The sequence below is a fragment of the Phyllobates terribilis genome, unplaced genomic scaffold (assembly GCF_046119375.1).
Source record: "Phyllobates terribilis strain yellow unplaced genomic scaffold, ASM4611937v1 Scaffold_5__5_contigs__length_657084704, whole genome shotgun sequence".
NCBI lineage: Eukaryota > Metazoa > Chordata > Amphibia > Anura > Dendrobatidae > Phyllobates > Phyllobates terribilis.
In genome coordinates, this window is record NW_027362765.1 from 23753461 (window position 1) to 23765839 (window position 12379).

The following is a 12379-nucleotide window of genomic DNA, read 5'->3' on the forward strand; positions in this document are numbered from 1 at the left end:
GCTGCTTGCTTGATCAATGTGGCTATATGCTGCTAATGTGGTGCTGCTGCATTTCAATTATTTTTTTTCTTTAATATAGAAGCAGGCCACCAATATAGCTGTATCTAGCATTTGTTGCTTGTTTCTTTATAGAAAGGGCGAATTTTGGTTGAAAACACAGCAGAAGGATGTTGCCTCTGACAGTGACACGGTCAGTTTTAGTACGTTCTGCACATTCCTCCTCCTCTGCCACCAGAACAGTTAATCATTTTGATTGCGAAATTGCTATTCCTGTCAGTTACATTTCTGACTTTTCTCACCCCTCATCCCACAAGGCTAAGTGCCCACGATGCAGAAATGCTGCAGATTTTTTCCGCATCTCCCTGGCGATTTTGGCATCACTTGGAAAAGTGCTTGACAACTTGGTCACATTATATAAATCCATGCAATCGGCATGGATTTATATAGTGTGACCAAGTAATAGTTAAAAAAAAAAAAAATGGTAAAAAATAATAAAAAAAAAACATATTACTTACCTTCTGATGGCCCCCGGTCTTTTCTCTGCTGCGTCCAGTCTCTTCTACGGCTCGCGGTGGTGTGAAAGGATCATTCATGACGTCATTTAGTCATGTGACAGGTCACACGACCGGCGACGTCAGCGGTCGCGTGACCTGTCACATGACTAAATTACGTCATGGAAGGTCCTTTTAGACCATCGCGAGCCGTCGGGGAGCCAGGACGCATTATACAGGAGACCGGGGGACATCGGAAGGTGAGTATAATGTTTTATAATGTTTTATTTAAAAAAATTTTTTAACAGGTACCATGGTATCCGGGTCTGGAGGAGAGTCTCCTCTTCTCCAGACCCGGCTACCATCCGCACATTGAATCGCTTAATATCCGCATGTGCAGATGCAGTGATGCGGATGTCACGCAGTTCAATGCAAGTCAATGGCAGCAATTACGCTGCGTGTCCGCAAAATTGATGGACATGCTGCGTATTTTTATGCAATGATAATCCGCAGCGGAAATTTCTGCAGCATGTACACAGCACATGCGGATTATCCTAATCCAGGACCCTCCAGTAATAACACCAGCTCTTTCCCTGTTACATTCAGTAACCCTACTAATCTCATTAATATTCCCTGCATATCTTCTGTCTCATTCAACTGTGCCCTTTGGAATGCGCGCTCAGCATGTAATAAACTCTCTTACATCCATGACTTTTTCCTCTCTAATTCCCTCAAACTTCTGGCTCTTACTGAAACCTGGATCCAGCAGTCGGACACCACCGCCGCTGCAGCTCTCTCCTATGGTGGCCTACACTTCTCTCATACTCCGAGACCTGAGAACAGATCAGGTGAAGGTGTTGGTCTGCTTCTTTCAGCAAAATGTAGTTTTCAGGTTATCCCCCCAGTACCCTCCCTTGTCTTCCCTTCTTTTGAGGCCCGCACAGTCAGACTCTACCGGCCCTTCTCCCTGCGAGTGGCCGTTGTTTATCGCCCTTCAGGTCCCTCCTGTCAGTTTCTGGATCACTTTGCTGCCTGGCTTCCAAATTTTCTATCCTGCGACATCCCCACGATAATCATGGGAGATTTTAACATCCCAATTGGCGAACCTCTTTCCCCATCTGCCGCTCACCTTTTATCACTATCCTCCTCCTTCGGCCTTTCACAGCTTGCTAATTCTCCTACACATGAGGACAGGAACACATTGGACCTGATCTTCTCCCGGCTTTGCTCAGTAAATGACTTTACTAACTCTCCCCTTCCACTGTCTGACCATAATCTTCTTTTATTCTCTGTCAAGAACTGTGAGTCTACTCAAGACCCCCCCACTTTCCACACTTATAGAAATATATGCGCCATTAACACACAGAAATTTATGAAAAAGTTGCAATCATCATTGGCTCCAATCTCCTCCCTCTCATGTCCTGACGCTGCACTGAAGCTTTATAACGAAACATTGCAATGTGCCCTGGATGAAGCCGCACCTCCTTCGCAGAGAACAATTCGGCATAGACGGCGACAACCCTGGCACACACCTCAAACACGTCTTTTCCAGCGATGTTCCAGGTGCGCTGAAAGGCTGTGGAGAAAATCTAATCTGCCCGAAGATTTCCTCAATTATAAATTTATGCTGAAAACATATAACTCTGCGCTTCACCTCTCCAAACAAACCTACTTTAACAATCTCATCATCTCTTTCCAATAATCCTAAACGACTCTTTGACATGTTTCATTCTCTCCTCAATCAAACAGCACAGGCCCCGATCACCAACCTCAGCGCTGACGATCTGGCCAATTATTTCAAAGAAAAAATTGACCATATCCGACAGGAAATTTTCTCCCAATCACCAAATGTTATGCATGCTCTCCCCCGCCACGTTGTATCTTGCTCACTTTCTGACTTCGAGCCAGTCACGGAAGATAAAGTGATCAGGCTCCTTGCATCTTCTCGCCCTACCACCTGCACCAGTGACCCTATTCCCTCACATCTCCTTCAGTCCCTTGCTCCAGCTGTCACCATTCACCTAACTAAAATTTTCAACCTCTCCCTCTCATCTGGTATCTTTCCCTCTTCTTTTAAACATGCCAGCATACATCCATGACTTAAAAAACCATCCCTTGACCAGAACTGCATGGCCAACTACAGACCTGTTTCCAATCTTCCCTTTATCTCGAAACTCCTGGAACGCCTGGTCCATTACCGTCGAATCCACTATCTCTCAGACAACTCTCTTCTTGACCCTTTACAATATGGTTTCCGCTCTTTACATTCTACTGAAACTGCCCTCACTAAAGTCTCTAATGATCTACTAACAGATAAATCTAATGGTCACTACTCCCTGCTGATTCTCCTGTATCTCTCTGCAGCATTCGACACTGTGGCTCACCAGCTCCTCCTCACTATGCTCCGCACTATTGGCCTCAAGGACACTGTTCTCTCCTGGTTTTCCTCCTATCTCTCTGATCGCTCCTTCTCTGTGTCTTTCGCCGCCTCCTCCTCCTCTCTCCTTCCCCTTACTGTCGGGGTCCCTCAAGGATCAGTCCCAGGCCCCCTTCTTTTCTCCTTATCCACCGCTCCCATTGAACAAACAATCAGCAGATTCGGTTTTCAGTACCATCTCTATGCTGATGACACCCAATTATACACCTCTGCTCCAGACATCACCCCTGCATTATTACAAAAGACCAGTGATTGTCTTTCTGCTGTGTCTAACATTATGTCCTTCCTCTGCCTAAAACTGAATCTGTCAAAAACTGAACTACTCGTATTTCCTCCCTCCACTAACCTACCTGTGCCCGATATTGCCATTTCCGTTTGTGGCTCAACCCAGGGGTCGACAAAGTTGTTCAGAATCTAGGAGCCAGCCAAAAAATTTAGGAGCCAGAATTTTTTTTAAGCAAACTTGGTTTTTAATTTAACAAAAAAAACATTACAAACGTTATAAACAACATTTTACTTTTAAAGATAATAAATATTATATTTTGATATTTTAGATTTTAGGCAACATTCTAGTGTTTTTCACTTTGCTTTTTGTGGCCATGAACATGCCTTGTGATTTTAGAGCTGAAGTACCAGTGGTCCACAGCCTTGGCAGGATCAAACGCCTTCACAGATGCCCCATTCATGGTGATCATAAACAAGTCACTTAAACTTTCTTCTTGCATCCTTGATTTGAATTTATTTTTGACCATGTTCATCAAACTAAATCCTCTTTCACAACATGAGGTTGAGACAGGGAGCACCGCCACAATCGACAACAGGTTTCCCAGAACTGGAAATCTCTCGGTGTTGGAGAGTGCCAAATCCAGAAGCTCACACAGTTTCTTTCCTTTTCCAAGGACCTTAAACTCATACCACTTATTGAGGAGTGAGTGAATGCATTGGTCATCACTTTCAGGTGGAGATAGCTGTTTACAAAAATGATGAGCCAATGCAGTAATCTCAACCACACCGTAGTCTTGCAATGTTGTTCCTGCTGGCCAGGCAAAGGTGTCAAACACTGCGGTGGATCTTTCAATATTTATATCACTTAGAAATCGCACTGTCAAGTATTTAACTGCATGATTAATTAAATTAGCTTTTTCCTGCTGAATTGATGCAGCTACAGTGTTGCTCAGTCCATGTAGCTGTACATTTTGAAACAGTCCTTGAAGAGATGTTCCTGAGACAAATCTGGCCTCATGTTGTTTTGGTGCATCTCTAAGTGAATTGATTGTTGAAATTGTGCTTTTCACATGCAACTCAATTGTGCTTAAAAAAAGCTCTTCCCTTTGAAATATAAGTGACAAGTTTTTAAGAATTTCCAGATAGTCCAGTAGAAAATGGAGCATGTGAACAAATTTAAAATCTGTGAGCTTTCTCAGTAAACCATGGGCAGCTGCAGAGGCACTGTCTTTTTCCGCAGCCACACTTTCTAGGTGGATTGTCACGCATTTCCAGTCTTTGACAAGTGCAGACAGAGCACCGACTTTGCTTGCTACCCATCTGACATTATGCAAGTATTGGAATTTCAGAATTGTAAGCTGCAGGTTTTCTGCTACTTGCTTCAGCTGTCGCATTCTCTTAGGTGAGTATTGATAAAATTGGTAGAGTTTCTTTAAAATAGAGTCAAAATCATCAATTAATTTAGCTTGTTTTACTGAACTTAATACACTTAAGTTCAATCGGTGTGCAACACAGTGAATGCCAATTAAATGACTGATGTTTTGGCGTATTTTCTGCACCAAGCCATTTTCGGTCCCAATCATGCTGGCAGCACCATCTGTACCAATGGCAATCAAGTGACTTGAAGAAAGCCAGCCTACAAGACCAAGTGTTCTAAGTTCTTCTGTGAGCGCTTCTAAATATCCATCTGCAGTAGCCATTTCAAGTGGAGAAACAGAAAGAAATACTTCTTTGACCCTGTTGTCCTTGATGTACCTGACATACAGAATCAGTTGTTCAACCCCTGCTTTGTCAGTTGAGCCATCTAGCATCAAGCTGACATATTTTGCCTCTTTGAGCTCACTGATTAGGTTTTTCCTGATTATTTCTGCAATATGGGAAATGAATTCTTTGCATCTTTTATCGTTTGCATATTCCTGTCGCACAGCACTCCCTAATTTCTCCGTCAACTCTAGCAACCCTTCAAAATCTGTGAAAGGTCTGTTGTTTTTGGCAATATAATAGGCCACATTAAATAGAATGGTCATATGTTTAAAAATGTCTTCATCCATTTTCCTTATACAAGCAGCCAATGGAGTAGCTTCTGGAGCCAACGCTGCATGTTTAGCCTCCACACAATTTAGATGCTGGAGAGACTTTGCTGCTTTTTGAAGGTTTCAAGTTTAAAGGGTCCTGAAAATCCTTTTACGATCCTAGATGCTAGGTCAGCAATGCCAGGGAAGGAAGCACAAATCTCGCATATAGCTATACCAGTTTTATGGTCAAATTTAAGCCATGCGAGTTCTTTACACCACTCTTGCCTAAATCTCCTGGGTCCAGCAGTTTGACAACGGCTTGTTGATGGGGACTCCTCTGCTGGTGGGTCAACTCTTGTTTCTTCAGTTACCTGTTGCCCGGCACTTTCTACCTGTTGCACTGCGCTTTCAAGAGAGGTCTTTGTAAAGAACTGTGTCATTTTCAGTTGCTTTTCATTTTCTGGTATTCTCTCTGTTGCTCTGCGCTTCATTTTTTTCCTGAACCCAGAAAAGAAAAAAAAATGTGCACTTTGCTCTGCTATGCCAATTATAACTTACACATGATCTCTTTACCCTTCTTTGTCCGAGTGGACGAGGCAGTACTCCGGCTTCGTTCTCCCGGCGGCACCCGACTTTGTTCTTCCAGCAGCACTCCGCAGTCCGCCATATAGTACCCATATAATAATGGGATACACTGTGAATATACTGCCATATAGTAACCATATAATTACAGCATATACTGTGTATATACTGCTATACCCTACTTACAAAAAGATTTAGCAATGTAGGAAACTCCATTCAGTGGTGGTCCAGCAGGATAGGGTCTCTCAGCACTTCTAGAGAAGATTAAAAATCAATCTGCCTTATTATCCATATATTTTATTTTCTAACCATAAGAAGTTTCAAATCCTTTTTTGTAGGAACAACACTTTTCTAAATCAATGAAACAACATACTCACCTTAAATGTTTTTTGGAGGGAAAAGTAAAGATAAATTGTTGTTCCGTTTTTTTCTTGACATTTTTTTTTAAATTTTTACGAATGCTTTAAAAATTGCTTTTTAAAAAAAAATAAATAGATGTCATTACATTTATGAATTTTTTATATTCTCAGTTTTTTTCTCAGAAAAATCAAAGAAACTAATTTTTTTAAAAAAATGCCTGTTCCGTTTTTTTGTTGACAAACTGTACATATAGACCCCCTCACACACGGCGTCTCCCCGGGGAGCACGGCCTTTGTATGTACTTACACAGGTAGCGGGAGATGAGAAAGGGCCCCCGGCCACAGCGATCCTTCCCCCGTAACCCAACTCTCCCTGTCCAGTCCCGGAGCATAAGGGGGGCGGAGCAAAGTGGAGAAGGCGGCCTGAGCGATACTGTCCCTGCTTCCTCCGATTGGATGACTCCGTGCAGGAGGTGGGATTGGATTGAGAGTATTTTTTTTTCTTCTCAACTCCTCAAGCACCAGGCAACATTTTCTAGGCGCCACTGGCGACCAGGCGCCTGGGTTTGTCGAGCCCTGGCTCAACCATTACTCCCCAGCAACAAGCCCGCTGTATTGGGATCATTTTTGACTCAGATATTTCCTTCACTCCTCACATCAAATCACTCGCTCGTTCATGTCATCTATACCTCAAAAACATCTCAAGAATCAGGACTTTTCTCACCTTTGACTCGGCAAAAACTCTTACTGTTGCTCTTATTCATTCTCGTCTGGACTACTGCAACTCTCTACTTATCGGGCTCCCTCTTACTAAACTCTCCCCTCTCCAATCCGTCCTTAACGCAGCAGCCAGGATCATATTCCTCGCCAACAGCTACACCGATGCCTCTTCCCTGTGCCAGTCATTGCATTGCTTACCCATCCAATATAGAGTTCAATTTAAACTGATCACGCTTACCCACAAAGCTCGCCATGCTTCAGTACCCCACTACATCTTCTCCCTTGTCTCAGTCTACCACCCTACACGTGCCCTCCGTTCTGCCAATGACTTAAAACTAAAATCCTCCATAATCCGAACTTCCCTCTCCCGTCTCCAAGATTTCTCGCGTGCTACGCCAATTCTTTGGAATGCACTACCCTGGACAGTTCGATTAATTCCCAATACCCACAGTTTCAAGCGGACCCTAAAAACCCATTTCTTTAGACTGGCGTATCGCCTCCAGACACTATCTGTCCGTCCCAGTTTTCCCCCATATTAAAATCTTCTTCATTTTCAGGTTCATACCAACCATGCACATAATAGCCTCGGTCAGGACTGCACACATACTGGCAGGCGACCAGTCCATGTATTATTTATCCTATTTAGTATATCAAGGCTGCATTATACAATATATGTACATTCTACCTTTTGTGTCTCCCCCATTTCCTCATAGACTGTAAGCTTGCGAGCAGGGCCCTCACTCCTTTCGATATGAAATTTGCTTATTCTGTATTGTCTGTATAAGTCCCCCCTAAAATTTGTAAAGTGCTGCGGAATATGTTGGCGCTATAAAAAATAAAAACGTATTATTATTATTATGAGGCACGTATTACCAAGCATTTTTTAAGCGTTTTCGCTGCGGAAATTCCGCGGCAAAAACGCATGGGCATGCAGCCTGAGCAACAGGACACATGTATTGCAGGGTATTCCATCAGCAATCAGACAAATAAAATGTTCAAGTCCCATAGAGAGACTAAGTAAAAAATAAATTATAAAAATATTAAAAGAAAAGACAAAGAAAAAAATCAAAAAAAATTATACCAATAAATGTGCATTTATGTAAAATAACAAAAGTAAACCAAAAGTAGACATATTTGGTATTGATGTATCCAGAACTATGCAATCTATAAAACTCTTGCACTATTTAACCCCCCCCCAGTGAATACAGTGAAAAAAGAAATAAACACTGCAAAAACGCTGTTTTTTTATCATTCTGACAGACAAAGTGGAATAAAATTCCATAAAAAAGTCAGTAAGAAAAATATAAAATTGAAAACGTCCTCTCAGCCCCTAATATAAAAACGCCCTCACTCAACTTTGTCGGTGGAAAAATAAAATATGTATAGTTTCAGAATATGGAAATGAATAAACAATTTATTTTTCTACTGTTTTTTTTATGCTAAAGTAAAAAAAAACTAAAAAACCCTAGATAAATCTGATATCACTGTAATCGATCTGGCCCTAAGAATAAAGCTGTCCTATGACTTATACCACACAGTGAACAGTGTAAAACATAAAAACAATTTGTGAATTGCAATTTTTTATGTTTCTTTTGCCTTCTAAAAATCAGAATAGAAGGTGATTAAAAAGAGCTATGTCAGCAGAAAAATCAAAAAGTTCTAGCTCCAAAATACAGCTATGCAAAACTGTTATAGATATAACTGCAGATATATAAGATGTCTCATAGTTATCATACTGAGTACTGAAGTAAGGCTAGCAATCTAGTTAAACTTTAGATGAGCCTAGCTGTGGCTGAGAAACCTCTAACTCCCGCCTTTGGAAACTGATAATTAAAGAAAATCCTGTAATGGGTAGCAGATGTGAGTCCCATCTTTACAATTGCCTAAGAATGTGAAAGGTAACAAATTTATGGCCGGTAGAGAGAGCCTGCCACCTTGAGCATCAGCTTGAACAGGAAAAACAAAATGTAGAGCTGGAAGGATAATAAGCGCAATATTATCCGGATTAAAATGGATAGAATGTGGGCTGTGCTGCTCATCTGGTCAGGTTGTGTGATCACAACTGCTAAAAACGCTTGGGCTGCTGCAGACCCATGGCTATGAGAGCACCAAGGATTGGAGTGAAAATGGGTTAATTCTGAAGAGTGATGAGGAGTTAGGAATCCAGGAATGCTGTTTATTGGTTAATGCATTTCGAAGTGTCACACTTCTTCATCAAGACAAACCACAGCGAACACTCCCATCCTTGGTGAACAAAAACACAAGCAGAGCACTTTAAATACTTTGTCTCCCTTTTAGAAATTATGAATTGAAGTTTTATGAATGGCGTCGATATGATTGATATGAAAGTCATATTTTCTGTGTCGTGACGAAGTGGTGAACAGAACTCATTGTCTGTCTTCATTGATTGTTGACCACATCGCCTTCAATTGGATAGTGGTCAGATGGATGATGCTATACATGCCATGTTTCCTATCTGTATAAACTTAAAAATGTGATAGGAGGGGGGCGTGCCTGGAAGCAGACATGAACTGACGCACATAGAAAGAACTGTTCTCTATCTCAGATTACTCACTATTAACCTGCTGCAATTGGGTGATAAATTATATCCACGGCTACCTCCTGCTTCCGTGCATACTAGGAGAGGTGAGATGAATAGAAGACGCCAATCCTTAGCGGTGGAAAAGCTCCCAGAATTCCCAAGGCCCTCATTGCAAAATGGCGCCGAGACCCCAGCACAACAACAGGGGAAGGAGGAGATAGCATGGAAAAACATGAGCCTACATTGAAGCAGGTATCTGTACAACTCCTCTCTGCTATACAAGACACAAAAATATCTCTTACTGGGAGAATAGACAAGGTAAAGATTGATGTGGGACTTATGAGATTGGATTTACAAAATCTCTGGGTAAGGGTAAAAGAGACTGAGACAATAATATCTTCTTTGGAGGACAGTTCAGTTCCGGTGGCAGACAAACTGTCATCGCTGGAGAAAGCGGCTAGTATGTGGTCCCAAAAAGCAGAGGACCTGGAGAATCCTCTCCGCCGTAAGAAATTGCGTATCTTGGGATTTTCAGAACGGGCAGAGGGCAAAGACCCCTGCACATTTATTGAAAACTGGTTCAAGTCTATGTTTACAGATATCAAACTTTCTTCCACATTTATTATAGAAAGAGCATGTTGAGCTCCAGCCCGTCCACCTCCCACCTCCGCACAATCCAGACCCCTCCTGGCGCGACTACTATGCAGTAGAGAAAGAGACACCATATTGAGTGCAACATGACGCAAAGGTCAAATCACAACAAATCTTCTATTGTGCTCTTTCTTGACTTCTCAGCTGCGCTACAAAAAACAAGGGCCACATTTATAAATATAAGAGACTAAGGGAGCTACAGATTCCCTATTCTATGGCCTTTCCAGCTCGCCTACGGATAATACATGATGAAAAGACATTATTCTTCTCAACTACATCAGCGGCAGATGACTGGCTGAACTTTTATAAAGCGCAACAGGAATCACTGAAGATATGGAAGCTTAAACCGCATTTATATACTGTGGTAAGACGCCTCACTCGGCCGCTTCTGGAAGTAGACTCAGGAACCATGTTTTCTCTGCAGGCTTTATTATGTGGCATAGTCCCAGCTTTCAGCTCCTCTGAGCTGTGGCCTTCCAGTCTGGAGTCCTTGCCTCTCCAAACTCAACAACACAGAAAATAAAACAGGACTGAACATTTAAACCTTGTTCAGCCACATCCTGAGGTGGAGGTATGGGGAATGACTTCCCTCCCATCTCTGTCATTCCCATAAAACCACACCCTTTAGGTGAGTTAAACTCCAGCATATAACATACTGGCAGAAAGTTTATTGGTTTCAGTTCACACAGGCAAGCAACCTGTGTGACAAATACCTCCCCTCATATATCATACCAGTGACTCTGTCACATATTCCCCCCCTCTGCCCAAAGGGGTTTTGGCACTTTCCGATACCAGACAGGGAATTCTAGAAAGGGCATCCGCATTCCCGTGTAACTTCCCGGGCCTATGCTCTACGTGAAAGTTGAAGTCCTGAAGAGCTAGGAACCATCTAGTTAGGGTATGTGCCCACGTAGCGTTTTACAAGCGGAATTTCCACAGCATAAATGCTTGGGAAATGCTTGGTAATCCGCCCCCCATGGTCCCCAATGGCAAGCCGCAATGTCAATGCCCATGCTGCTTATTTTTCCGCAGCATTTATGCTGCGCTCAAAAATCCGCAGCATGTCCATTAATTTTGCGGATACGCAGCGTAATCGCCGCCATTGACTTGCATTGAAACGCATAATATCCGTGTCAGTACATTTGTACACACGGATATTATGCGTTTCTATGTGCGGATGGTACCCGAGTCTGGAGGATGGTACCCAAGTCTTGAGTCCTTCACAACAGCGCGAGCCACCCAACACACCGGACACAGCGGAGATAACACCGGGAGGACACCGGAAGGTGAGTATAAACTTTATTTTTTACCATTCTAATTCTTTTTTTTTTTAACTAACTTGGTCACACTACTATAAATCTATGCCGGTTGCATTGATTTATATAGTGCGGACAAGTTGTCAAGTACTTTTCCAAGTGATGCTAAAATCGCTTGGAAAAGCGCTTGATAACCCGCATGCAGAAATGCATGCAAAGACTAATGACAAACGCTTCTACCTGCGGGAAAAACGCATGTAAAAAACGCATGCGTTTTTCCTGCCAGGGAGAAGCATAAAAAATATGCAGCATTTCTGCATCGTGGGCACATAGCCTAACCCTGGCATTTTTACCTCTCTGTTCCCTCAACTATCTCAACGGGGCATGGTCTGACACCAAATAAACTTCCGGCCTAGTAGGTAGTATCTTAGTGTTATCTACGGCCCACTTTATGGCTAAACACTCTTTTTCCACTATTGCGTAGTTTTTTTCGCATGACGAAAGTTTCCGGCTCAGATAGAGAATGGGATGCTCTTCCCCATTTATCTCTTGAGAGAGTACTGCTCCTAATCCAACCTCTGAAGCGTCTGTTTGGACCACAAACTCTTTCTTGAAGTCTGGTGCAACCAGGGCCGGCTGCTTACACAGTGCTAGCTTCAACTGTTGAAACGCGGTCTCTGTTTCCTCCGTCCACTTCAGCATGGTTGTTCTGGTGCCTTTTAGGAGATCCATCAGTGGCGCGGCCATCATGGTAAAATTCGAGATAAACCGCCAGTAATATCCCACCATTCCCAAGAATGCTCTTACTTGCTTCTTGGAGAGCGGTTGCGGCCAGGTCTGGATTGCCTCCACTTTATTGACTTGCGGCTTTATTTTGCCCAATGACATAGCCCAAGTACTTGGCCTCCTCTTTTCCACCGGCGCATTTTTTTGGATTTATTGTAAATCCCACCTTCTTTAGAACATACAGAATGGCCTGTAATTTAGGTAGATGACTAGCCCAGTCTAAAGACTACAATGTCGTCGAGGTAGGCTGCGGCATAGTTCTTATGTGGATCTAGGATCCGATTCATAGCCCTCAGAAAGGTGGTTGGGGCCTCC

At 42.7% G+C, this 12379-nt stretch overlaps 2 protein-coding genes across 3 annotated transcripts in view; both read left to right on the forward strand.

Annotated features, from left to right (window-relative positions):
- LOC141271391 (uncharacterized) overlaps window positions 1-12379 on the forward strand; it is a 70344-nt gene that overhangs the window by 43028 nt on the left and 14937 nt on the right. The gene's annotated exons all lie outside the window — the stretch shown is intronic.
- The window catches only part of LOC141271811 (gastrula zinc finger protein XlCGF66.1-like), a 36476-nt gene that overhangs the window by 10709 nt on the left and 13388 nt on the right, over window positions 1-12379 (forward strand). The window contains exon 6 of one of the 2 annotated variants that reach the window (XM_073681985.1): window positions 133-190. The exons of the other annotated variant lie outside the window; for it this stretch is intronic. Coding sequence (XP_073538086.1) covers window positions 133-180 — 48 coding nt within the window. The 3' untranslated portion in view covers window positions 181-190. The remainder of the gene's footprint in view (window positions 1-132; window positions 191-12379) is intronic. 2 annotated transcript variants of the gene reach the window in all.